Below are 24,177 nucleotides of genomic sequence, written 5' to 3'. Positions count from 1 at the left end.
AGGGAGACAATTTCCTACACATAGCAAAATCATTAATCTATTGTAACTTTACCATTTGGGGGGAAGTAAATTAGTACCTTTGATTGGAAACCTAGCAAAAATAAAAGAAAAAAACACACAAAAAACTTTTAAGAAGAATCATCTACTTTGTTATTTGGTACTTTCCCTACTGAAACTTAATTGAACTTAATTAGCACATCAGTTGACTTGCTAGTTGCGGTCTTTTTCCTACACTTAAAAAAATAAAAAAACCTTTGATTTCTTAGCTTGGGTTTAAAACATTTATATGAAAGTTAGTAAGACATTGCCATGACAGCCCTACCTATCTTCTAGACAATGGAGACATTTGGGGTAGAACCATTAGAAAGTTCAGAGCACCAAAGAAAAGGTCCATGTTCCTGGGCTGGGAAGGTGGCTTAGTGCTTGCCTTGCATGCATGAGCCCCCAGGTTCCATTCCTCAACACCACATAAACAGAAAAAGCTGGAAGTGGTGCTGTGGCTCAAGTGGTAGAGTGCTAGCCTTGAGCTGAAGAGCTGAGGGACAGCGCCCAGGCCCAGAGTTCAAGCCCCATGACAAAAAAAGAAAAGAATCCATGTTCCTAGATAAGTTGAGAAGAATGCCTGTTGCCAGCTCATATCTCTTCCAAGCTCAGGTTCATGTTCAGCTGCCTCCCACCATATCCACATGGCTGCCTCTTGGTGCCTCCCAATTCAAACAGGCAATATTGCATATATAATCTTTTCTCCTAACATTTATCCCTGGGCCTTTTCTAACATAACAAGTGACACTTCCCTTCCCTTAGCTGTTTATACCAAAAATTAGGCATTACCCTTAACTCCTAAATCCCAGCTTTACTGACCCTAATGGCATGGCCTTATTTGCTTATAAAGCCAGTATTCTCTTTCTCAGCATTCCTGTTCTCCTCACACATTCTACAGTTCACTTTCCATCACCCTGACCATCTTAAGTTCTTCAAAGACTTGCTGTCTTTCTCATCCTGACCCTGTTCTTCTGACCATCCTGGCTCATGTTTTGTCTTCCATACATGTACGTCTAGAGTCACCTTCCTAATCACCTCTTCTCTTTTTCTGTGTGCTCCTGAGCCACTAAGAGCCCACCCTGGCTCATCACAGTCTTTGACAGTGGCTCGCAACCAGGGGCAATTTTGACCTGAGAGACATCTGGCAATATCCAGAGATACTTTTTTAGTTTTTGTAATTGGGAAGAAGATGGCTCTTGGTATGTAGTGGACATAGATGTTGCTAAACATCCTACACTTCACAAGACAGACCCCACCATAAAGAATAATCTAGGCTGAAATGGTACTGAGGTTGAAAAGGTTTGCTGATAAAAATTGACTACTGGTTTGTATATTCTGCTAGAGGAAAAAAGTGTATTCACAGTTCAATCTCCAATATCTGACACAATGTTTGAAACATAGAAGATACTTGATAGTTATTGAGTGGGTGAACAGTCTAAGCTCTAAGCACCAGATACATATTTGAATAAATAAACAATTCTATGGCCTGTCCTATGGGAATAGGATGAACACAGGAACAAGTATGTTTTACAGGTTAAAAGGAAAGGGCTGGGAAGGTGGCTCAGTGGTAGAGCACTTCCCTTGCATGCATGAGGCCCTGGGTTCGATTCCTCAGCACCACATAAGCAGAAAAAACCAGAAGTGGCGCTATGGCTCAAGTAGTAGAGTGCTAGCTTGAGTTGAAGAGCTGAGGGACAGTGCCCAGGCCCAGAGTTCAAGCCCCACGACTGACAAAAAAAAAGAAGAAGTCAAAGGGGATCATCATCCAAATTAAATTGTGATGGAAAGTTGGGGGATAGGATATAGGGAGCAGAGTCTGAGTGGTAAGGGCCCAGAAGAAAGAACAAATATATCTGGGCTCATGGAGAAGTAGCTACATTGCAGTCTGTGTGAAGAAACTCCCTTCTATTGCCTCCACTAAGCCTCACACTTCCTGTGTCCCCAGGGAGTGATGGAGAGCTTCCTGGGCACTGCCATGGCTGGCTCCTTGTTCTGCCTCTTCTCGGGACAGCCTCTCATCATTCTCAGCAGCACGGGACCCATTCTCATCTTCGAGAAACTCCTCTTTGACTTCAGCAAGTAGGTGCCCCAATAAGGCCCTCTGTGTCTGCATTTAGGCAAGGCCAGGATATAGAAATAGGTTCAAGAGGAGGCAGGGATGAGGCAGTACCAAAGTCATCTTTAACCATGGGAAGAGCTATCAGGGAATGCTCCTTCTGACTCTTGCCAGCTGCCTGCCTTTAAGTCATCTCAATGTATGAGGAAAAAGTCAGGTGAGGTGAGAGGAGGAAATCCAATTAGGACTTGAAAATAAGTGTAGTATATGAAAAGTCTCAGACAAGATGTCAGAAAGCTGCACCCAGACCCAAGCGCCCCCATCACACTAGACTCAACTGTCTTGTCTACAAGATTAAAGTGTGGACCTATTTCTAAGGCCTGCACCATCTCTGAATCAGAAATTTCCTCTTTTTTTTTTAATTCATTCTAGGTGTCTATTACCAACTACATGAACACTGAAGTGTCTTAGCACCTTCTTGTCACCTCTGTGAGATCCTTTCCCAAATTTCCCAAAGATCAGAAATGGTCCTTGCCCCAGTGTTCTTAGGTCCCTTGGATTGGCATCTGTTCTAGAGGAGAGGATTAAGTTCCTTAGGGTAGGTTTGGAGAGCCATGCACAGGCAGAGCCCTGGCATGGAGGCTCCTCACTTCCTTCTGTCTTTCAGAGGCAATGGATTGGACTACATGGAATTCCGACTCTGGATTGGCCTACACTCAGCCATCCAGTGCCTTATCCTGGTAGCCACAGATGCCAGCTTTATCATCAAGTATATTACTCGCTTCACAGAGGAGGGATTCTCTACCCTCATCAGCTTCATCTTCATCTATGATGCTATCAAGAAAATGATTGGTGCCTTTAGGTACTACCCTATCAACATGGACTTCAAGCCTGATTCTATTACCACCTACAAGTGCGAGTGTGTTGCCCCAGATACAGGTGAGTGGTTGCCCCAGTCATGCCCTGGGCCCCCACTCACTTACCTACTCTCCCCTACCACCATAGCTCTCTATCAAATGCAGGAGAGTGAGCCTTCTTAGGAGGGACTCTTCCTCCACGTACTCACTGTTCCAAGGAAGAAAATGCAAGGACCTGACCCTAGTTTTGGGGGGAGGGGAATTCAAAAGGTCAGTAGCCCTAATAAGCATCACCATATCAGTACCGAGGTATAGTCAGGAGAGTAAAAGGCCACAAGGAAGGAGTAAGGCAGTATAAGGCCACAAGGAAGGAGGAAGGCATGATTTGTCTCAGTGTGGAGAGTGAGGCAAATCACTGTGAAGGCCACATTGTCAGAAGTGCTGTCCAAGTCAGAGGTAAACCTGATGGTACACAGGCCCATCAGAGCATGGCCACTCCCCCCACCCCCCCAACACATTGCTGCCAATGTGGTTGCATGCCTTTTAAGGTGAGACCACACCAGAGGTACTAGAGATTGAACTCAGGGTCTTGAGCTTGTTAGGCAGGTGCTCTACCACATGAGTAATGCTTCTAGCTCTCTTACGGGTTGGACATTGTGTGTGTGTGTGTGTGTGTGTGTGTGTGTGTGTGTGTGTGTGTGTGCGTGTGTGTGTGTGTTCAAAATAGGGTCTCACTTAGCCAGGGCTGCCTGGGCTGCAGTCTTCCTACTTGTACTTCCCTATATTTCTGGGGATAACAGGCACATGCCACTGTAGCTGGGATTGCAAGTGAATGCTGCTGTCCAACTATGTGTACATTAAGCCTTCTAAAGACTTCTAGTGTACTCTCAAGTTTGAAAACCTCAGCTCCATTAAAATGTTAATTGGTAGTATTGAACCATTATGAGCTGCTAACCCCAGTAAGATTAGATCTTGTTTCTTTACGGAAAATACAACTGGAACCAAGACAGGTTAGTTTTGATTAGGAGACCATGGAAAGAAAAGTACTAGAAACTTAGGAAACTAGGGTGGGAGGAAGGAAGCAACTGTGGTTTCTTCTAGCCTATGAGGCACTTTCTTTTTTTTTTAAGTCTGAATAGTTTTACTTCTTTTTTTATATGTTTTTTATTGTAAAAATACTGTACAGAGGGGTTGAGGTACTCACTTTCTAATTGTTTCCTTCTCGTACCTGTAAAACCCAGTCTCACCCAGTTCTACTACAGCATACCATCTTTGTCACTCTTCCTCATAAAAGCTTATAAGGATGAACTCTCATTTTCTCTCTAATTTTGTGTACATTGTAACTGATTTGTATCCTGTTTATGAATGCTGCAAACACTGATTTGGCTGCTTTCAACCCCACGTGAGTACCACTTTGTGAATGTTAGACTTTTACAGTATTATACTTGAGACCTTTCTAAACCTTCCATGTTGTATTTCTTCCATTTTCATCTCATGACCCTCAAATTAAATGTCTATTTTTATTAAATAGTCTTTATTTTTATTTTTATTAAATTCTTGATACAAAAAATTGATGGGAACTGAAGACACAGCACAGAGGTGGAGAGCATGTGCAAGGCCCTGGGTTCAATCTTCAACATTCCTCCCTCATTAAAAAAAATTTGATAAACCTAAACCAGAAGTCATCAAGAGCACTAGTAGGGAGTTCTGAAGCATTTGAGTGGGTAGTTACAGATCAGCCTCCTGGCCTAGGCTTCTCCCTCTTTCTAATGTCTAACTTGGTATCAAGTTCTCTTGGTCAGTGATGTGAGGAAATGAAGCAGATATCACTGATTTCTAATAACTGAGCAAATCTAACAAACTTCTGGTTTTATAGCGCTCATTGGAATATTTTGTTCTGTGTCCAGACTGAGTTTATTAGACCCTCACCTATCCCAACTACCCCAGAAGAGAACAATTTAGACAGGCCCTATGGACAGCTAGCTAGAGACTGGGAAGGCCTCAATATTAATCTCCTCTCTGAGTTTCTTACTTAATATGGAGAGCCAACAGGAACAGACAGGGCTTACACTACATTTCAGACTCAGAGGTGGCAAAACTGCTAGTGGGCCTCCCTATCTTCTCAAACCTGTCGCAGAACTGCTTGGAGGAAGAAGGGCGGAGAGCTCAGCTGTCCCTAGTCCCCCAAAGCCTACTTTTGTGATGAGAAGCCACATCCCCTAGGGGGCTCAGCCTCATGATGTTGAACCCTCCCCACCAGAGGAAGCAGGGGAGACCAGACTGAGGAGTAATGGAAGAGGCCACATGGAAATAAGAGGAGGCAGATTATGGTTCTTTCAGCTTTTCCCACAGAGCTGAAGGAAACTTTAAATGTCCATTTACAGTTAAACACTGAGGCCAAGGCAGGAAAGTGAACCTTATTCTCTTTCAGGTCCTAGATCAAGGAAGTTTCTCCTTGTCTTACAAAATAGGGGTAGGTGAAAAAAAAATATTAAAGCAAATAAATTCTCGGAAGTCCAGCTGACCTTAAAAAAAAAAGCATATATGAAATGGGGAAAGGGAAAGAAAGCTTACTAGGTAGAGCTTGGACCTTTACAGGCTCTGGGCTAGCCAGCCTGGGCTGCCGTCATAGCTCCAAGTATAAGCTATGGAACCCTGGACAATGGGGAAGTTAACCTAGATGGGCCATGATTACCCCATCTGTAAAAAAGAGTACCTTGTGGGGATCTAAGAACTTCGTAAATGCATCTTTATAAGTGTTTGGCATGATGAATGGCATAGCATGTATTCTCTAAGAATGTTTAAGTCTAGCAGTACAGACATGGGCTTAGTGGCCAGTAGGGATTCACGGGGCATATTATTCACCAACTGTCTCCGCACTGGATTCTTTATTGCACTTTTTAAAACTAGTTGTTTACCATCAGGCCAAGGCTATCCTAATTGTCCCAGCTATTCTGACTGAGCTGTAGCCAGGCTTGTTCCCACCATCCTTTCCTCACCGGGGCAAAGTGGAGGTGAAGAGGGATGAGGCATGATGAGTGCCCTCACAATGGAAGCCAGTCCTTGGCACTGAGGCACTGGAGGGGGAAGGGGAAGAGTGGGGATTCTTGGGGATCCTGGGTCTTCCTACCCAGAAGTCAATGACCCTTTCCCATACTTGTGTGCTCATCTACAGTGAATACAACCGTGTTCAATGCCTCAGCCCCACTGGCACCAAACACCAGTGCGTCTCTGGTAAGTTGTTTCCTTTTAGATCTGACATTTGTCCATTTCTTCTTGTAGGGGAAGTGGTAAAAAAAAAATTGGGAAACTGAAACCAATGATGGCATCCTAGAATCTCAGAGGTCAACTTTGGGGCACCTGCACACCTTTGTGAATGCATAATTTTGTTTTATTTTAAGCATTTTAAAGCATGCCTCCTTCTATTAAGTCCATGTACATACATATAATATTACAAATGAAGGTGATGACTGGTAAACACACACACACATACACACACACAAACGTGTGTAAGCAAAGCTTCACTTCCAGCTTTTAGTTGTGTAGGAGCCCAAGTTCCCACCCAGCAATGCCATCCTTAGTTCCTAAACCTTATTCTTGTTCCTCTCTGTCCCCCCCCCCCCCAATCCCGTAATGAACAGGACCTGTCCTTTGTACTCCTTTAGTCCCTAGCCACCCTAGGTCTGGTTTACCTTTCCCAATAATGATATGTGGTGGCCTTCAGAGGCTCCTATCTGTGTCTCAGCCTAAGTGGGTCTAATGATGACATGCTGAAATCCAAGAGAAGGTTAGCACTTGATAGGTCTTGGGGGAAATGTGTAGGCGTTTAGTGTTTCTGATGGCTCTACCTACACACATCTCAGTTGGCGTTCTACAAAGACTTGAAGGAAGCACAGCATCAGGTAGTTCCCATTTCTCAACATCTATTACATGCAAGATGCTGTGTGTACTGAAGGTTAAAAAAATCTGAAGTGTAGCTCAGAGCCCTTGGTTTTTTCACTTAACACTGCAACTTATTAATGAATGAATGAATGAAACAATATGTCCTCTGTTCTGAAGTTTATTTGTTTGTTTATTTATTTAGTTGTGGGGCTTGAACTCAGTGCCTAGGCACTGTCTCTTAACTCTTTTGTTCAAGGCTAGCACTCTACCACTTTGAGCTTCAGCTCCACTTCCAGTTTTTCTGGTGGTTAGTTGGAGATAAGGGTCTCATACCCTTTCCTGCCCAGGTTGGCTTTGAACCTCAGATCCCAGCCTCCTGAGTAGCCAGGATTACAGGCATGAGCCACCAGCACCCAGTGCTCAAGTTTACTTTTGATATGTTTGTGGAGATGAACCTGAAAAGTTGTGAGATAGCACAAACACAGAACATGCCATACTTTAAATATAGGCCATACACATATTTCCAACCTTGGAGGTAGGGAAGAAGACTGATGGAAGGGGGCAGGGAGAGACTTGTGGAGAAGGTGGAATTCACTCTGATGTTGAAGATGAGAAAGTTGATCTGTAGAGAAAAGCATATTCCAGGCCAATAGATATCATAGACAAAGAGAGAAGAAAAGCACAAAGTTTGTGCAGAGAACTGTGGGTGGACTAGTATGGATAAGATGGAGTAACACTGGGAGACTGAGCAAGAAATCGTAAGAAACAAATTGGGAAACAGATATAGAGCCAGACCTAAAGGACAGTGAAGGAATGATAAATTCAGGGAACATTCCACTTTTAAACCTATTGTTTGACATTTATTTAGGTGGCATTGGTTCTTGAACTTAGGGCCTCATGCTTACTAGGTAGGTACTCTACCACTTGAGTTATGCCTCCAATCCCTTCTGGCTATAGTTATTTTTAGTGGAGTCTCAAGCTTCTTCCCAGGTTGGCCTCAAATTAAGATTCTCCCAGCTATGCCAACCTAGTAGTTGGAACAGTGGTTGTGTGCCACTAGACTTAGCTTATTTTTTTTTTTTTGCATTTTTAGGAGTATTTATTTTATTGTGGGACACTTAGCGTATTGATTGAGATAAGGATTTAACTTTTTGTCTAGGATTGACCTTAACCTTTGATCCTCCAATTTCTGTTTCCCAGGTAGCTGGGATTACAGATATGAGCTACCATACCTGGCCTGTAGAGAACGTTTTATTTATTTTTATTTTGGTGGTATTGTGTTTTTGTTTTGGCAGTACTGAGGTTTGAACTTAGGACCTCATGCTTGCTAGGCAAACCACTACTGCTAAGCCATATCTCCAGTTGTTTTCTGTATACAGTGGCTTCCTGGCTCCAGGAAGGAGGTATCATTAGGACCCATGATAGACTGACTAGGATATGAGCCAAGCCTACGGAGAAAAGAGCATTGTTCTTTCCTCCTTTCTCGCAAACCCCTACATCCTAGAACACATTGAAGAAACGTGTATTAGCTCCTAATCTTCCCGGGGGCTGCCTGCCTGTGCTTCCTTGAGCCAGTCTGTCCCCAGGCACACTACTCTGTTGCTGAGGGTTCCATTGTAGATCGGAGGGCTTGTGACTCTGAGTGTGGGTAGGTGTATGAGCTGTCTAGGCCAATGCCAGGGGTGGGGAGTTAGGATACACATCTAACCCATCAGGAAGTTGCTGACCCTTTCTCTCCTGTGCTTGGTCTTCAAGTACAACCCCCTTAACCTCACAGCTCTGGACTGGTCCCTGCTGAGCAAGAAGGAGTGTCTGAGCTATGGTGGCCGCCTGCTGGGAAACTCATGCCAATTCATCCCAGATCTGGCACTAATGTCCTTCATCCTTTTCTTCGGAACATATTCCATGACCTTAACACTGAAGAAATTTAAATTCAGCCGTTATTTTCCTACCAAGGTAAGCACACCCTGCAGTTAAGAGGGATCTATATTCAGGCACTGTTAGGAAGGTCCCTGTCTCATGACATGATGGATATCCACTTGGCACTGAAGTTTTTACACGTTAAGAATGCAAATTTTGGATTCACAGAGAACAGGATTCCCTTTTCAAGTACCCTTGACAACACACTATTTTCAGACTTTAATCTTTAGCCTTTTGTGAAGAAATGATTCATTGTATTTTAAAGTTTTTATCATTGCCCTGATGACTGATCAATTTGAAAACATCTGTATTTATTGGCCATTAGACCATTGATTTTCATCTTGGAAAGTGTTTCAACTTGTTGCACATATCTACTGCATTCTTTTTTGTTCTGACTTACAAGTTTATATATATTATAGATAGAAACACTTTGTAATCATATGGATTGCAAATATCTTTTCTCATTCTGTGGCTAGCCTTTTGGCTATCTTAATGGCATATGTTGAAATTCTTAGTTTTACCCAGATACAGTGAAGTTTTCTACAAGGAAAATATTGGACAAAGAAATCTTCCTGTGTTTTCTTAAAGCTTCATTGTTCTTCTTTTCACATTTGATCTACAGTCTATCAGAACTGATTTTGATGTGTAATGTGAGATAATGTTTCTTTGTGTTTTTATATAAATAGCCAGTTGTTCCAGTCAGTACTTTTTAATATATAAAGACCATTGTTCATTTCTCTACCATGATGCAAGGCTTTCTTTGCCATATATCCAATGTTACTATATAATAATCAGTTTATGGGTTTTTAAAATTCTATTTAACTTTTTAATTATAACAGTATCAAAGTCTTTAGTTCTACAACCTATAATGAGTCTTTTTTATCTTATAGGCTAAAATCTCCATTTTTGTGTTTTAACAATATTATCTTGGCTTTTTTATTTCCAAGTGAAGTTTAGAATCATTTTCACTGTCACTGAATTTAGACATTTGTTGGGATGTTGATAGGATTATGCTGATCCTATATGACAATTTTGGAAGAACTGGTGTCTTTCAAATTTGAGACTCCTGATTCATGAATATGGTATACTCCATTTATTTTGATCTTTCCTCGCTCATGTTGGCTGTTTTCCTAAGTAGTTGATTGTTTTGGCTATTATAAATGTTAACTGCAACTTTTTTAGTCCCATGTTTTGTTTGCACATGTGAACTTGTGTCATAGGGTAGGGTACTTGGAAGAATCTGAGCGACATTCTCATAGCATCTGCCTCACAGTGCTCTCCTAAAGCCATCTTCAGTAAATATCATTATGGCCACCAATAATAATAAAACCTCTGACTATCTGTATTTCCTCAATATTTTGAAAGAATAAATAAAAGTCATACTAGGAAGCTTTACAATATACAAATTCAGCATAATAGTGTGCATGTGACACAAATGTGCCCTCAAGACAGGTTTCCTTCCTACCTCCAAGTCTCCTCCTAGTGAAAACACTTGCAGGATGAAAATAATACACATAGTATGAAATTCTTGAACCACAAACTTTTTCTCTCACATTACTTAAAAATTACTCTCTTGTATGCCAGGTGCCTGTGGCTCATGCCAATAATCCTAGCTACTTGGGAGGTTGAGATCTGAGGATCATGGTTCCAAGCCAGCCCTGGCAGGAAAGTCTATGAGACTCTTTATCTCCAATTAATGACCAAAAAACCTGGGAGTGGAGCTGTGGCTCAAGAGGTAGAATGAGGGCTGGGAAGGTGGCTCAGTGGTAGAGCGCTTGCCTTGCATGCATGAGGCCCTGGGTTCGATTCCTCAGCACCACATAAGCAAAAAGAAAAAAGCCGGAAGTGGTGCTGTGGCTCAGGTGGTAGAGCACTAGCCTGGAGCTGAAGAGCTGAGGGACAGTGTCCAGGCCCAGAGTTCAGGCCCCAGAACCGGACCCCCCCCCCCCCAAAAAAAGAGGTAGAATGATAGCCTTGAGTGGAAAAAGCTCAGAGGCAGTGCCTAGGCTCTGAGTTCAAGCCCCAGGAATGGCGCATGTGCGCACGCCTACCCGTGCACAAACACACACCCCTACATAAATGTACTGTTGCCTCCTGGGACTTGTATGAGGTCACATTATTTCACACTCATCTAAACATATGCAGGTCTTGGAATGGCAGGTATTGGAGATGAAAAGTGGTACTGGTACATTCAGTTTAGAGATTAATGAGCTCCTCCAATAGAGCTGAGGATGACATTTCCATTTCCAGTACACCCCAGAGAAACTCTCACATGTATGCAATAATAGCCACATAAACACTGACTCTAAGAGGAAAAAAGGAAAACAATCAGACTCTATACATTGACAGAATAAAAAAATGGAAAAATCCTGGAAACATTAAACTGTAATATACATATTCACACATACCTACATACATGCATGTATGTATAAAGAGAGGAACATAGGAAAAAAAGAAATATAATGAGAAAATAAAGCAAATTGCAGAAGATTACAGATATGCTAGCATTTATGTAAAATTTTCAAATGTAGCAATGCTATATTTTATTGAGGTATATACATACATTTAGTAAAAGTATAAAAATCTATGGCAATAGTAAACTCCAAGTCTAGACCAGTGTTTTCTCTAAAGAACACTGTCAAGGATGCCACTAGATGACAGAAAAGCATCAACAGAATGACCAGAGTTTATTTATTTTTTTATTTTTTGGGTCCGGTCATGGGCCTGAACTCTGGGCCTGGGCACTGTCCCTCAGCTCTTCAGCTCAAGGCTAGCGCTCTACCACTTGAGCCACAGTGCCACTTCCAGCTTTTTTTTTTTTTCTGCGTATGTGGTGCTGAGGAATCAAACCCAGGGCCTCATGCATGCAAGGCAAGCGCTCTACCACTGAGCCACCTTCCCAGCTCCAGAGTTTTATTTTTTAATATAGAAGGATATAGCCAAGTACTGGTGGCTTATGTGTGTAATCCTAGCTATTTAGGAGCCTGAGGTTGGAAGGGTCTTGATTTGAGGACAGCCTAGGTAGGACAAAGTTTGTAAGATCCCTTACTAAGCAGAAATTGAGCTAGTTAACACAGGCTTGTTAATCTAAAATAGGTAGATTGTAGCCCAGGTACATGTCAGGGTAGGAAGCAAGACCCTGCCTTGCTGCTGAGTTCAATTTGTCACACCAGTACATGTCATCAGGGCCACACACATCCTAACAATACACACTCTAACCACTACATCCGAACCACTCTGTACATGCATAGCTTATTTGTGCATCTCTAGGTGGGTGTTGTCATTATGTCTGTCTCCCAAGGAGGAAGCTGAAGCTCAGAAAGATGCCATGCTCCCCCTAGGTTACAGCTAGCAAAGGGCAGAACCAGGCTTTGAGCTTGAGCCTGCTGACTTGAGATCCCAGCCTGGATGGAGCACAGAAGATTTTTCTTTCACTTGCTCCTCATCTTTTGACAGGTCCGGGCCCTAGTGGCTGACTTTTCCATTGTTTTCTCCATCCTGATGTTCTGTGGAATTGATGCCTGCTTTGGTCTGGAAACCCCCAAACTGCACGTGCCTAATGTCATCAAGGTTTGCCCCTAACACCACTCTGGATGCTCACTCTGTTTACCCACTAGCTGCAGAACCTTTCTCCTCTATACTCACTAGACTTTCTTCCCTCAGCCAAAAGACCCTAGTGATTTGCTATGTGAATTCCTCTCCTTCCAGCTTCTGGTTCCTTGATAAGTGGGTAGGGACAAATTCACCATGAAATCTTAATATGTATCTTTGGAGAAAATGCTGGCCCAATTGAAGCCTCTGGATTTTCATTTGAGGGTTTCTAGATCCCTGTCCTGTGGTCACCAACAGGGCCAATTGGGATCTGTTAAAGTAGATTCCATGGAACAATGATCTCTAATATGTAGTCCCTGGAACAGTATCATTTTTCACTTGGGAAAATGTTAGAAATGCAAACTCTCAGTTCTGCATCAGATCTTAGGAAACTGAGGCAGAGCTCAGTAATGTGCACTTTAATAAACCCTCCAGGTGATTCTGGGTATGCTTACATTGAGAACCATAGCTTCAGAAATGTCCCACTACTAATTAGAGCTGCGTACAGCTAAGCTCAAATCTGATCAGTTACCTTGCAAGTGTAGCAACCATCTAACTAGGGCAGGAAGTTCAAACTTATCCTCCCTGCCATTGGCCTTTAGATATTATATTTATTATATATGTTTTCCTGAGTAGCTTGAACACTTTCTGTACAACTCACGTTGGCCTCCTGCTGTATCTCTCATAAATAACACAAAAGATAAATGTCAGATTCTTCACAGATAACCCCTTATCCTCAACATGCAGTCTGAATTGATGTTTGGTGTTTTACAGACAATTCTAGAATAGTCCTTAGACAAGTGAAGAGTCAGACACTGGACCTATAAACACTTTATTCTTGCCTTTGGGGTCTCTTGCTTTTAATTCTTTTGCAAATAGTAACTGCATACTCCTCTCCTGGCTGCCCTCTGAAACTTCCCTCCCTGTTTTCCAATCGATCCCAGATGCAGCTAAGTATCCTTTGGTTCTGCAGACCCCAGCTGTGTTCATGCCCCTTCCCATGTCTGTCTGCCTGCCTCCATGATATCTTTAAAGTTGCACATGCCTAATGTTTGTAAGGAAAATACTGCACCTGAAACATATACCCAGGTGGGAGAGTGGGCCGGCAGGCAAATGCCTGAGACAAGGGGAGAGAGGAAAGGGCCCTCTCCATTTGCTCCACCCAGCCCACGAGGCCTGACCGAGGCTGGTTCGTGGCCCCTTTTGGGAAGAACCCGTGGTGGGTGTACCTGGCGAGCATCCTGCCCGCCTTGCTGGTGACCATCTTGATCTTCATGGACCAGCAGATCACAGCTGTCATTGTCAACCGGAAGGAGAACAAGCTGAGGGTAAGGCTGGTGTTAGGAGCAAAGCCAGAATGAATGGCAGAGGGAAATGATGTTTCTTTTCATAATTAGAGCACACACTGAAAGTTCCCACCTGAAGTGGATGGGATGGGTGGGATGTGCCTCTCAAATAGGGTCATGGGTGATTTGGTCTGAGGACTAGACCAAGCCCAAGCTGGACAACTGGGCATAGGCTCCTTGCCTCTCCCAAAGTTCCCTCTACCTCTGTAATTTTTGGAAATCTGAGAAGATGCTGGTAAGGATTAGGTCTTAAATCATGAGGAAAGCATCCCTTCTTCCTCTACCAAAACTCCCCTCCCTCACTATGGGTATGAGAAACTCAGACTTCCTGTCCCACCATACTCTAGGCTTAAGGTAAGGCCTGCTCTAGCTGGGAGCCCTTGTCCAGGAACTGTAGAGATACTGTGGCTGCCGGGTGGGAACAGTGGCCTTTTCCTTAGGGAACCAAAGGCCTGAATAAGCCTAAACATGTTTAGCCTTTCCAAGTCTAAACATCCTTCTCCTCCTTTACCTAACCTGGTTTACCCTTTAGGTAAGGTGGCAGCTGAAGCCACCTCTGGGAGTGGTGAGACCCAACACTTCTGAAGTCCTCGTCAGGGGCACCTCAGAGTACACACTGGAAGGCAGGGAGAGCCCTTGAACCCTGTTCTATAAAATGGCAACATTGAGAAGGAGTAAGTTTCCACAAGCTTCTCCTTCTTCTTGCCCCTACAGAAAGCTGCTGGCTACCATCTGGACCTGTTCTGGGTGGGCATCCTTATGGCACTGTGCTCCTTCACGGGGCTCCCCTGGTACGTAGCTGCCACAGTCATCTCCATCGCCCACATTGACAGCCTCAAGATGGAAACGGAGACCAGCGCCCCTGGGGAGCAGCCTCAGTTCCTGGGGGTCAGGTAGGAAGGGACAGGACATAAATCAAACAGGAGAAACCAGCTTGCTGGAGAAGTGGTTTTGCTTACTATCAAGGATATTGGGCTCCTCACTCTGACAGCTCAGGAACTGAGCTGACGGGAGTGATAACCTAAAGGGAGAGAAGGAAAAATGGAAGAATTCAGTTCCACATGGCACTTTTTGTTCAGTAGTCTCCCAGTAGTGCACATACCCATTCCCATAAATACATTTGACCTAAAGAGAGTCTCACCTAACAAGTTCTGCTAGAGCCTTTACCTGTCCTCTTGGGCTTTCCTTCTCTGCTCAATCTCCATTCAGAAAGCTTTCTTGGGTCCACCCCCATTGTGTGGCCTGTGGACCTGGCCTGTTTCTGTTCCTTCCCTTGTCCCAAATCAGGTCCCCAAGCTATTTTAGGAATGAAGCACATCTTCTAGCCAAATGAGACCCTGACATTTCTCTAATGACTTCCCTGGAAACTTCTCCCTTCTGCCTTTTAGGCTAATTTGAGGGTTTATGACTACTTAAGATAGTATCTTTAAGCTCCTGGACCTAAGCAATCTGTTCCTGGAGTTCAGGGCTCCAACCTAGATTGTGTCAGGGTCTGGACATTCAGGCCAACCTACTTACCCCAACCCTGGCACCTGCTCTGTCAGTAGATGGGTCTCTACCCTAGATCTTCACCCATTGTGGTCCACAAGAGTGAGGAGCATATTGCCAAGCAGCAGGGTAGTAGGTACTAAATACCACAATGGTCTCCTCGACTACATGTTATTGTTACTTTCATTTATTTGGCCCATCTTGCCTGATGCCACGTAATGATTAAGTAGCAGACCAAAATTCAAACCAAGTTTGATGGCTTCGGCACCCCAGCTATCAAGCAGATTTCTGACCAGCCTTCCTATTGTCCCTATAAGATACCCCGTGCTTCCCTGTCTTCCTTGTGTGGGTCAGAAAGGTTTCAGGCTATAGGAAAAAGCCAAATGGAGAAGCTCTTTGAGGTCATGGCTTTGGACACAAGTTTCAGAGCCCATGGAAAAAATGGGGCTAGAAATTGTCACTGAGCATCTGGTGAGTCACCTCTGACAGTGTGCTGTTCTCCACCAGGGAACAGAGAGTAACTGGCATCATTGTTTTCATCCTGACGGGAATCTCTGTCTTCCTGGCTCCCATCCTGAAGGTAAGGCTTTGCACCCTACTCCTGGCCACATTGTCTGAAAATCGTATCAGACCAAAATCTCATCCACCCCACCCAGCATCCACTCTTACCTTCCTGGAAGACATTGTTCTCTCAGACAGTTCTGCCCAGTTTTGTCCCTGCTTAGATCAAGAACTTCCTGAGCTGGGTGTGTCCATGTTGTGGTTTGTGGCTGTTCTTTCTTGTTTGCTCCTTTCTGAAGTTTAAACTTTGCAGCAGAAAACTTCCCAAGTTCCTCTAAACTTGTTCTCTGCTCCTCTGTCTCAAGTGTCTTGAGTACATAAATGAGTTTTTCCCACACAGTTTGAAATTCCTCTTGCTCACGTCCCACCAGGACAGATGGAAGAAACTATCTACAGTTAGGATACATACAAGGTGAATGTCCCCAGAACTATCATTTTCTGATCAAGAATGGGGAAGGGGGTTCCCACAGGTCTTTCCATTCTCTATCCTGCCCTGAATCCAACCACCTATCCTTCTATTAATGCCATGTTAGTGGCAGAGTGCTGGCTTAACATTTGCAAGGCTATGGGTTCAATACCCAGTACCACATTAGACTTTTTCTTGTATTAAGGTATTAGGGTAACATGTTGTGCCATTTTCTTCCTTTGAATATTGCAAAACAGCTCATGAGTGGGAACTTATAAAAACAAAACCTGAAAAAACATAATGTAATTGATACAAAATATAGTTCTGGCTTCATAATTGGTGTTGGGTATACTGGAGCAGAATGTATAAGACTGACTGCCTTTAAAGAGATATTTCTATTGTTCAGGAAACACATCATTCACAGGTGGGCAGGCATTTTGTTCATTAAGAAGGTTATTTATTTGTTTGTTTTTGTGTGTAGTCCTGAGGCTTGAACTCAAGGACTAGACACTATCATTGAACTTTTTTGCTCAAGACTAGCATTTTACCACTTGAGCCACAGCTCCACTTTTGGCTTTTTGCTGGTTATCTGGAGATTAAGCATCTCACAGACTCTCCTGCCCTGTCTAGCTTTGTGAACCTTGATTTCAAACTCTTGAGTAGGTAGGATTATGGGTGCCCAAGTTATTTTAAATAGCAAATAAACATTTAATTTTGTGGAAAGGGCGTCAAAGAATTGTTGTATATGTCAGTCTTCATATTTACTGTCTGACAAACATTCCTGTCAATATGAAAACAACAACCCCCTAGCCTAAGGATAGCATATTTTAGTAGCCCAAAGTTCCTATAAATACCAGCTGTCAGAAGCTCCAGAGTCCCTATGATAGAGCCTCAGACCTCAGGTGATCCCAGAGCTCTGCCCCATCTGTAAGTGTGTTCAGCAATTCAGCGATTTTACATCAGCTTTTGTGTGGATTTGAATGGAGCACAAAGCAGTCAGAAAAATCCCCTACAGCTTCCCTTCTTTTGTTCCATTTACAATGTCATCAGTTCTTTTGTAAACACATTGATTGTATTCTGGGTATATATTTTTCTAGGCTTTTGACATCTCATTTCAGTAATTTTTTGTTTTTACACTAATATTGTCTATTTTCTTAATAGGGGTAGCTTGCCCACAGCAGTGTAATTAAATGAATTGAAATGATGGCTGGGGGCTGTAGCTCAGTGGCTGAGTGTTTGCAAGGCACTGGGTTCAATCCTCAGAACCACAAAAAAAAAAAGTATGATCTCATTTCTAGTTTCACATTTTGAGCAACAATGGAAATTCCCTTTCAGCTGTAGTTTTTTACCTAAATGCTATAATGCTTTCAAACTATGAACTGCATTTCTACTACATTAATTTATGTATTTATAAAATAGGCTGTAGAAAGTGCCAGATATGAGAAAATTTTAAATATTGCTGTACCTGTTCCATGACTTTTCTATGCAAGTTTTCAAAGGTCCACATTGATCCAAATACTAGTTTAAGGCTAGTTTAAGGCTCAAAAGAAATATAATAAAAGGAAAATAAGCCCAAATCAATTGTCTAGAGGCACAGCTTGAGGAAGGCAAACTTCTTGTCTTCAGTGTATCAAGACTTTGCCAATGTGTCCACACAGGCAGTTAGAGAACAAGACGTTGGTGTTTTACCTGAGGAAAAATCAAGGCCCGAAGAGGCAAATTAAGTCCTCCTGCCTATCTTAATTTATGTAATAAACATATTCATTGTTCTTTGAAAAAAAGTTAGTTAAGTGATTAAAACATTATCACTGGATGACACAAGTACCAAATACCAGATTGACTCTACGTTAAGGAAAAAAATATAATGTAACTAGTTGAACAAAACATAATTTAGTGAACATGTGAGAGCCTAGATTTCATCATCATTTATTTCCAACCGATATAACTTTTTATAAATTTTATTTAACTTTTTGTTTTTTGACTTTTTGTTATTTAACTTTTTGCTGTCATCCTAGGTAGACGTGCGTGTTCGACCTGTAAAACTGATCTTGGGGGCTGTGGTTGCAGCTCAGTGGTAGAACACTTGCCTAGCATGCACAAAGCACTGGGTTTCATTCCTGGCAAGGATGGAAAGAAAGAAGGAGGGGAAATAACACTGGAGAGCTGTCAACTCAAGATAACACTGAAGCTGAAATCTTTAACTCTTGTTTATATTACCAACAGGGGGGGTGGCCTTGCTGATACTGTAAGTTATCGAGAGTATAAATTGGGTTCTACTTACAGTGTTCTTGTGTCCCTATATCACTTTGTAATTGCACTTATTTTTGTACCAGTTCCTTCAATAGAGTTCCATTCCAGTATGCTTTACATTTTAGTGTAAATAAAAATCATCTGATGACTGATGCCTGTAATCTTACCTACTCAGGATTATGAGATCTGAGGGTTGTGGTTCAAAGCTAGCCTGGGCAGGAAAGTCTGTGAGGTTCTTATCTCCAATCAACTACCAAAAAAAGCTGGAAGTAGAATTGAGCTCAAGAAGTAGAGTGCTAGCCTTGATGACAAAAGTTGAGGGACAGCAACCAGGCCCTGAGTTCAAGCGTAGCACTGGCACACAAAAAAAAAGAGGAGGAAGAAGAAGATTTGAATCATGATTACAAAACAGTATGAATTATATGATTGCATTTTTGAAAAAGCAAACAAATATATCTTGTGTTTGGAAGAAATGGTACCCATCAGACTCTTAGCTGGTAGTTATGAGTAGTTATGATTACTTTACGTGCTTCTGTTTTGCTTCACTCATGTCTGTGCATGATGTGTGGTTTCTAGTACATGTCTTGGCCCTGCTGATGTAGGTCATTAGCCCCTGTAGGCTGGGCAACTTTTGGGGGCTGAAGGGGACAAGGGAAGGGAATGGCAAGAGTGAACAGACAGCAGTGTATAAGGCTTTCCCACTTTTCAGGAGTATCTTCAGCCAGACCACATGCTGGGAGAGGAGGTAGGCTAGCTATCCTAGCTAGAGAGGGAGCAGTGGTGCCCAGCAACCCTCATTTCCCACTCCTCCTCCTCCGCCCCTACCCCGCCCCCTGTCTACTCCTTCTCTGGTTCCAGATCTGCTTTCAGACCCTTAGTGCCTCCAAAGACCAGCTCCTAGCCTTGGTAGTTTGAGAGCATCTTTGTCCAGAGCAGGTATCCAAAGACCTACCCCAGTCCCAACCCCAAACTCTCATTTCAGTACATCCCCATGCCAGTGCTGTATGGAGTCTTCCTCTACATGGGTGTAGCCTCTCTGAATGGCATCCAGGTAAGACTCCCTCCCAGGATGATGTGACTTATAGTCTACCTTCCATGTTTACCTCCATTTTAAAATAATAGTACTCATAATGCCATCATTTACCAGGTAAAGTACGTTGTCAGGTAAAATAACTATTTAGAAAGGTGTTATATCATTTAACCCATATAAGTAGATACTTGATCCCCATTTTACAGATGGGGAAATTGAAGCTAAGAACTCAAAACTCAGCTAACTCCAGTGAGCATTTCACTGCACTTGCCCGCCCACCCACCCCCTCAGAAGATAGCCCTGAAAAAGAGAAGATGTTTTGTTTGCCATTAAATCCCAGATGTCTTGAATAGCTTGTGCTGCAGTTTCCTTGAATATGGACCACATTCATTGTGCAACTATCTCTAGGGCTCCTCCCCTCCTCTCCTGTAGTGCATCTTAAGGTCTGATCAGGAGTAACCTCTTTGAGCTCCCTATCAAGACACCCCTTCCCCTAGTCTCAGGTTCTAGCAGGCCTTCACACCTGCCTTCCCCCATCCCGCACACCCTGTACCCCAACCCTATCTCCTCAGGGCTTGGCTTGCCTGGCTGAGCCCTGCACTGTCCTCACCAGTTCTGGGACCGCTGCAAGCTCTTCCTGATGCCTGCCAAGCACCAGCCAGACTATGCCTTCCTGCGCCACGTGCCTCTGCGCCGCATCCACCTCTTCACCCTTGTGCAGATCCTCTGCTTGGCGGTGCTCTGGATCCTCAAGTCCACCATGGCTGCCATCATCTTCCCAGTCATGGTAAAGTTGGCTCAGGTTCCCCCACTTCAGCAGGTTGGGTCTGTGCAGGAGTCTGTTAGGAGGTCTGGCCAGTACCGAACTGCCTCACTTTCCATTGCCGTCCTCTATCCTACTGAAGGCCTGCCTGCCTGCCTCACTGGAGCAGGACTAGCTGAGAGGTTAAGGCCAGGCCAGGTGCTATACAACTCTGGAGGGTAAAGAGGAAGTGGAGGGAAGAATGTCACTGTGGCAGGCACCCCTCCAATGACAACCCAGGTGTAAGGTCAGGGCAAAAGCCACCCAGTGTCCATGCTGGGATAGGGACTGGCTTGGGGCCGAAGGACAAACTCAACCTGCAAAGGAGTTCCCCACTGCCAAACCTCACACTCTTCTCAGAAGTAGACACATACGAAGAATAAATCCATTACAAAGCAAAGTAACCGAATTTGACAAATATGGCATCCCATTCAAGAGCACTTAAAAATAAAAGGAGAAATCGTGAGGTGGCCTAAGGGAAGAGCAGGATCAAGAATTTCAGACCCCAATAACAATACAAAGTTTGAGCTGGAGAAAGATATATAGAACTTCTTTGACTATTGTGAATGTTATAGAACTCTGAAATTTAAGAGAGAGAGGGAGAGAGAGAGAGGAGAGAGAGAGAGAGAGAGAGAGAGAGAGAGAGAGAGAGAGAGAAGTGAAAGAAATTGAGCACTGGTGGCTCACTCCTGTAATCCTAGCTACTCAGGAGGCTGAGATCTGAGGATCAAGGTTCGAAGTCAGGCTGGGTAGGAAAGCCCATGAGACTCTTATCTCCAATTAACCACCAGAAAACTGAAAGTGGCGCTGTAGCTCAAGTGGTAGAGTGCTCGCCTTGAGCTGAAGAGCTGAGGGACAGCGTCCAGGCCCAGAGTTCAGGCCCCACAATTGATTTAAGAAAGAAAAAGAAAAGAAAAGAAAGAAAGAAAGGAAGGAAGGAAGAAAGAAAGAAAGAAAGAAAAACTGGTTCTCCAACCTATGGTCTCCACTTTAACTGTCACAGGTTCTATCCCTCTCAGTAACTGCTAACTTGAAGAAAGACTAGATTGAGAGGGACCTAGGTAGAAGTGAATGATGATTTGTAGAAACTTTGAAATGGCTCCAAAAACATTAACACAAAAGGTACCCAAATTCATACAAGAGAAAAACTATCCCATGGCTTAAGGTCCACCAACCAGTAGCTTCCCTTTGTAAAAGGTGAGATCAATAGAACAAGGTGGATGAGGTCAGGTCCACTGAGAGACTGAGAGCCAAGCATGGCATAGACAATGGTTTTCTCTGAGCTTCCTCAAAACTTCAGTCTCTCTGTCTACCCACCACAGATCCTAGGCCTTATCATTGTTCGGAGGCTTCTGGACTTCATCTTCTCCCAGCATGATCTGGCCTGGATTGACAACATCCTCCCAGAGAAGGAGAAAAAGGAGACAGACAAGAAGAAGAAAAGGAAAGGGGCCCACGAGGACAGTGATGAGGAGGTGGGAAAGATGAGATGCTTGGGCAAAGGGGAGTGGTCTAGAGACCCTCCCTTCACTTCTGCCTCAGCCAGGGAGGGGTGGCTTCTCAGGTGGCCTACAACAATGCTTGGACTCAAACAAGGATGAGCTGGGGCTTCTTCCTGCCTCGATCTGGGGTGCTGAGAGTCCATCGGTTCCTAGGAATATCTTCAGGGTGGCCAGAACCAGTGACCCTTAAAACAGGTGACTGAACAAATCCACTCTCCCATTCCTGTGAGTTATCAACCAGCAGTGCAGTTTCCTGAGGAAAGATGGCTGTAACATGTAGGACACCCAAAGACTGGAACAGGTTTAGGGAGAAGGGCCTGGTGGGAACTTACAAGTAGACTGAACTTCAGGAATCGAATATGCCTCAGGTATTAAGATGAAGTGAGGAAGAAGCATGTGTCCTCACTGAAAGGAGAGTGACATTTTCCAGATGCCTAGGACCACCTGGTTGTCCCATCGACCCCTCTTCTCTCATCTTCTACATCCCACCCACAAAACACTCTGTGAGTGTTTTGGAGCCAGTCCAGAAGCTTTTGTAAATCTCAAAAAAAAAAATAGATAAAAAGATGATCTGGTTCATGTTTACTATAAATGATGACACAGTACCCCAAAGGGAAGTAACTTTCCCATGATGAGCAAATAGCTGACTGTCTAGGAGAGAATTAAAGTCATTCCTGACTTTGATGCTTGATTCCCAGTATACTGAACTGCCCCCCATGTCATCTCTTAATGCCATGCCTGGCTCCTAGTCTCTCAGTCTGACCTGAACTCATCTACCTTGTTCTAGTCATCTCACCTTTTGCAAATGAAAGCTGCTCATAGGCAAATCCTTGGTGACTAGTTGATAAATGCTTGCTGACTAGCTGGTGGAGATTCAGTCATCCTCTGATGGTGGTGACTAGTGAAAACTCCCCTGGCCCTTAATTACTGTGCTTTTTCAGGACAGAGAGAAAATTTGGAAAAGGTAGATTTTGAAAACAAGGAGTTCAAGTGTCTTTAAAAATAAGTACTTATTCTTTCACTGGTTCATTCAATAAATATTTGCATAGCTTTCACAAAACAGGAACTACACCGGGGTTGGAGGTGTGGGAAAAGCATCTCTGCATTATAGGCTATAGTCAGTGAAAGAATGGAATTCAAGATATCTAGATTCATCTTGCAGACATCTTTGTAGCAATACAAGGAACATTGCAAAGTTCTTTCCCAACAACTGGCTATATACCAGATGAAACTTGTTTTGAGGAGTGACATCCCAGGACAAGTTCCTTCTGAACCGTTCCCTGGGTGTCTAGAAAGTGGATTTACAGTGATCACTGCCCTCCAGGTCTCTGGGTGCTAGCAGCGCCCTGACTCCTTGGTCTGGATGTGAAGAGGATGGCAATCTGCACATTGTAGATACATGCATTTTCCACTTTGGCAAGAAAGCCAAAGTGGTTATATTGGTGGTGTTTATCAGCTTTTCCCACTGTTTTTCTCCAGCCCCAGTTCCTTCCTCCCTCAGTTATAAAGATTCCCATGGAAAGTGTCCAATCAGATCCCCAAAATGGTATCCACTGCATTGCCAGTAAGTAAAACACCTGGTATTTCTCCCTTCCTATTCACTACTAATCCTCCATCTATTCCCTTAAGAACTTCTAAAACCTGTTACTTGGGAATCTGATCATTTTAGATACTAGAGGGCTCAGTTTCAAGACAAATCAAAAGGAAAACTGAATCAATCAAATGGAACCTCAAAGCACACTGAAGATTCCTAGCACCAATTTCACTCAAAGCTAAACCCTCATTCTTGCCTTTCCTTTGGCATCTCTGGCCCCACTTGGCCTCCTCTGAAAGGTTTCAGAACACAGGAATCCTAACATGGCCACCCGAGCCAGTCATTTTCTGGGGGGATGTTGAACTGATTGAGAACTCAAATCATTTTCCACCTTTAGAGAAACAGGTAGATATCTGCATGGTAAGTCAGAACCGAAGGTCCCAGTATAAGTCACAAGTACCTGCCATGTGCTAAAGGGGAGGCTTCGGGGGAAGGATGGAGGATTGCTTATAAAGACCCTGTGAAAGTCTATCATTCTAATCCCTCCCAACTGGTGGAGTCTTTAGAAAGCTCCAGCCTGTGTCTTGACCCTGATGCTCCTTTGCGCTTTCAAAGACAGCAGTTATGGCTGGATTACCTGGGATCCCACCAGCACCCTCAGTTCCCTTGGGGATTTCCTAGTACCATTCTCTATCCTAGTATTGCCAGATCTTTCTTCCAAGGGCCTCACTCCCTCTTAACCCAGCTAAGAGCCTGCTGTGTGAAGAACTGAGCCAGAAGCAACTCCGTTCTAAAGGCCTCAATATTCCCTTTAAATATAGTATTGTACTTAGGGTTAGAGAATAAACAAAATCAATGGTTGAGGAGGGGTTAGAGAAATAGGATGTTCTTCTTTATTTCACTTAAACCT

General features: G+C 43.5%; 1 protein-coding gene across 2 annotated transcripts in view; it reads left to right on the top strand.

Moving 5' to 3' along the window:
* Slc4a5 (solute carrier family 4 member 5) overlaps window positions 1–24,177 on the top strand; it is a 75,116-nt gene that overhangs the window by 48,016 nt on the left and 2,923 nt on the right. For both annotated transcript variants that reach the window (XM_042699713.1, XM_042699712.1), the window contains exons 13-24: window positions 1,988–2,121; window positions 2,766–3,037; window positions 6,131–6,189; window positions 8,593–8,793; window positions 12,214–12,327; window positions 13,515–13,676; window positions 14,409–14,587; window positions 15,690–15,762; window positions 19,382–19,450; window positions 20,043–20,216; window positions 21,554–21,706; window positions 23,213–23,297. In XM_042699713.1, the coding sequence (XP_042555647.1) occupies window positions 1,988–2,121; window positions 2,766–3,037; window positions 6,131–6,189; window positions 8,593–8,793; window positions 12,214–12,327; window positions 13,515–13,676; window positions 14,409–14,587; window positions 15,690–15,762; window positions 19,382–19,450; window positions 20,043–20,216; window positions 21,554–21,706; window positions 23,213–23,297 (1,675 nt within the window). The remainder of the gene's footprint in view (window positions 1–1,987; window positions 2,122–2,765; window positions 3,038–6,130; window positions 6,190–8,592; window positions 8,794–12,213; window positions 12,328–13,514; window positions 13,677–14,408; window positions 14,588–15,689; window positions 15,763–19,381; window positions 19,451–20,042; window positions 20,217–21,553; window positions 21,707–23,212; window positions 23,298–24,177) is intronic.

This window comes from Dipodomys spectabilis, unplaced genomic scaffold (genome assembly GCF_019054845.1).
Source record: "Dipodomys spectabilis isolate Male_0828 unplaced genomic scaffold, ASM1905484v1 ptg000262l, whole genome shotgun sequence".
NCBI lineage: Eukaryota > Metazoa > Chordata > Mammalia > Rodentia > Heteromyidae > Dipodomys > Dipodomys spectabilis.
The sequence above is the reverse complement of the archived record's forward strand: the minus strand, read 5'-3'. Positions and strand labels throughout refer to the sequence as shown.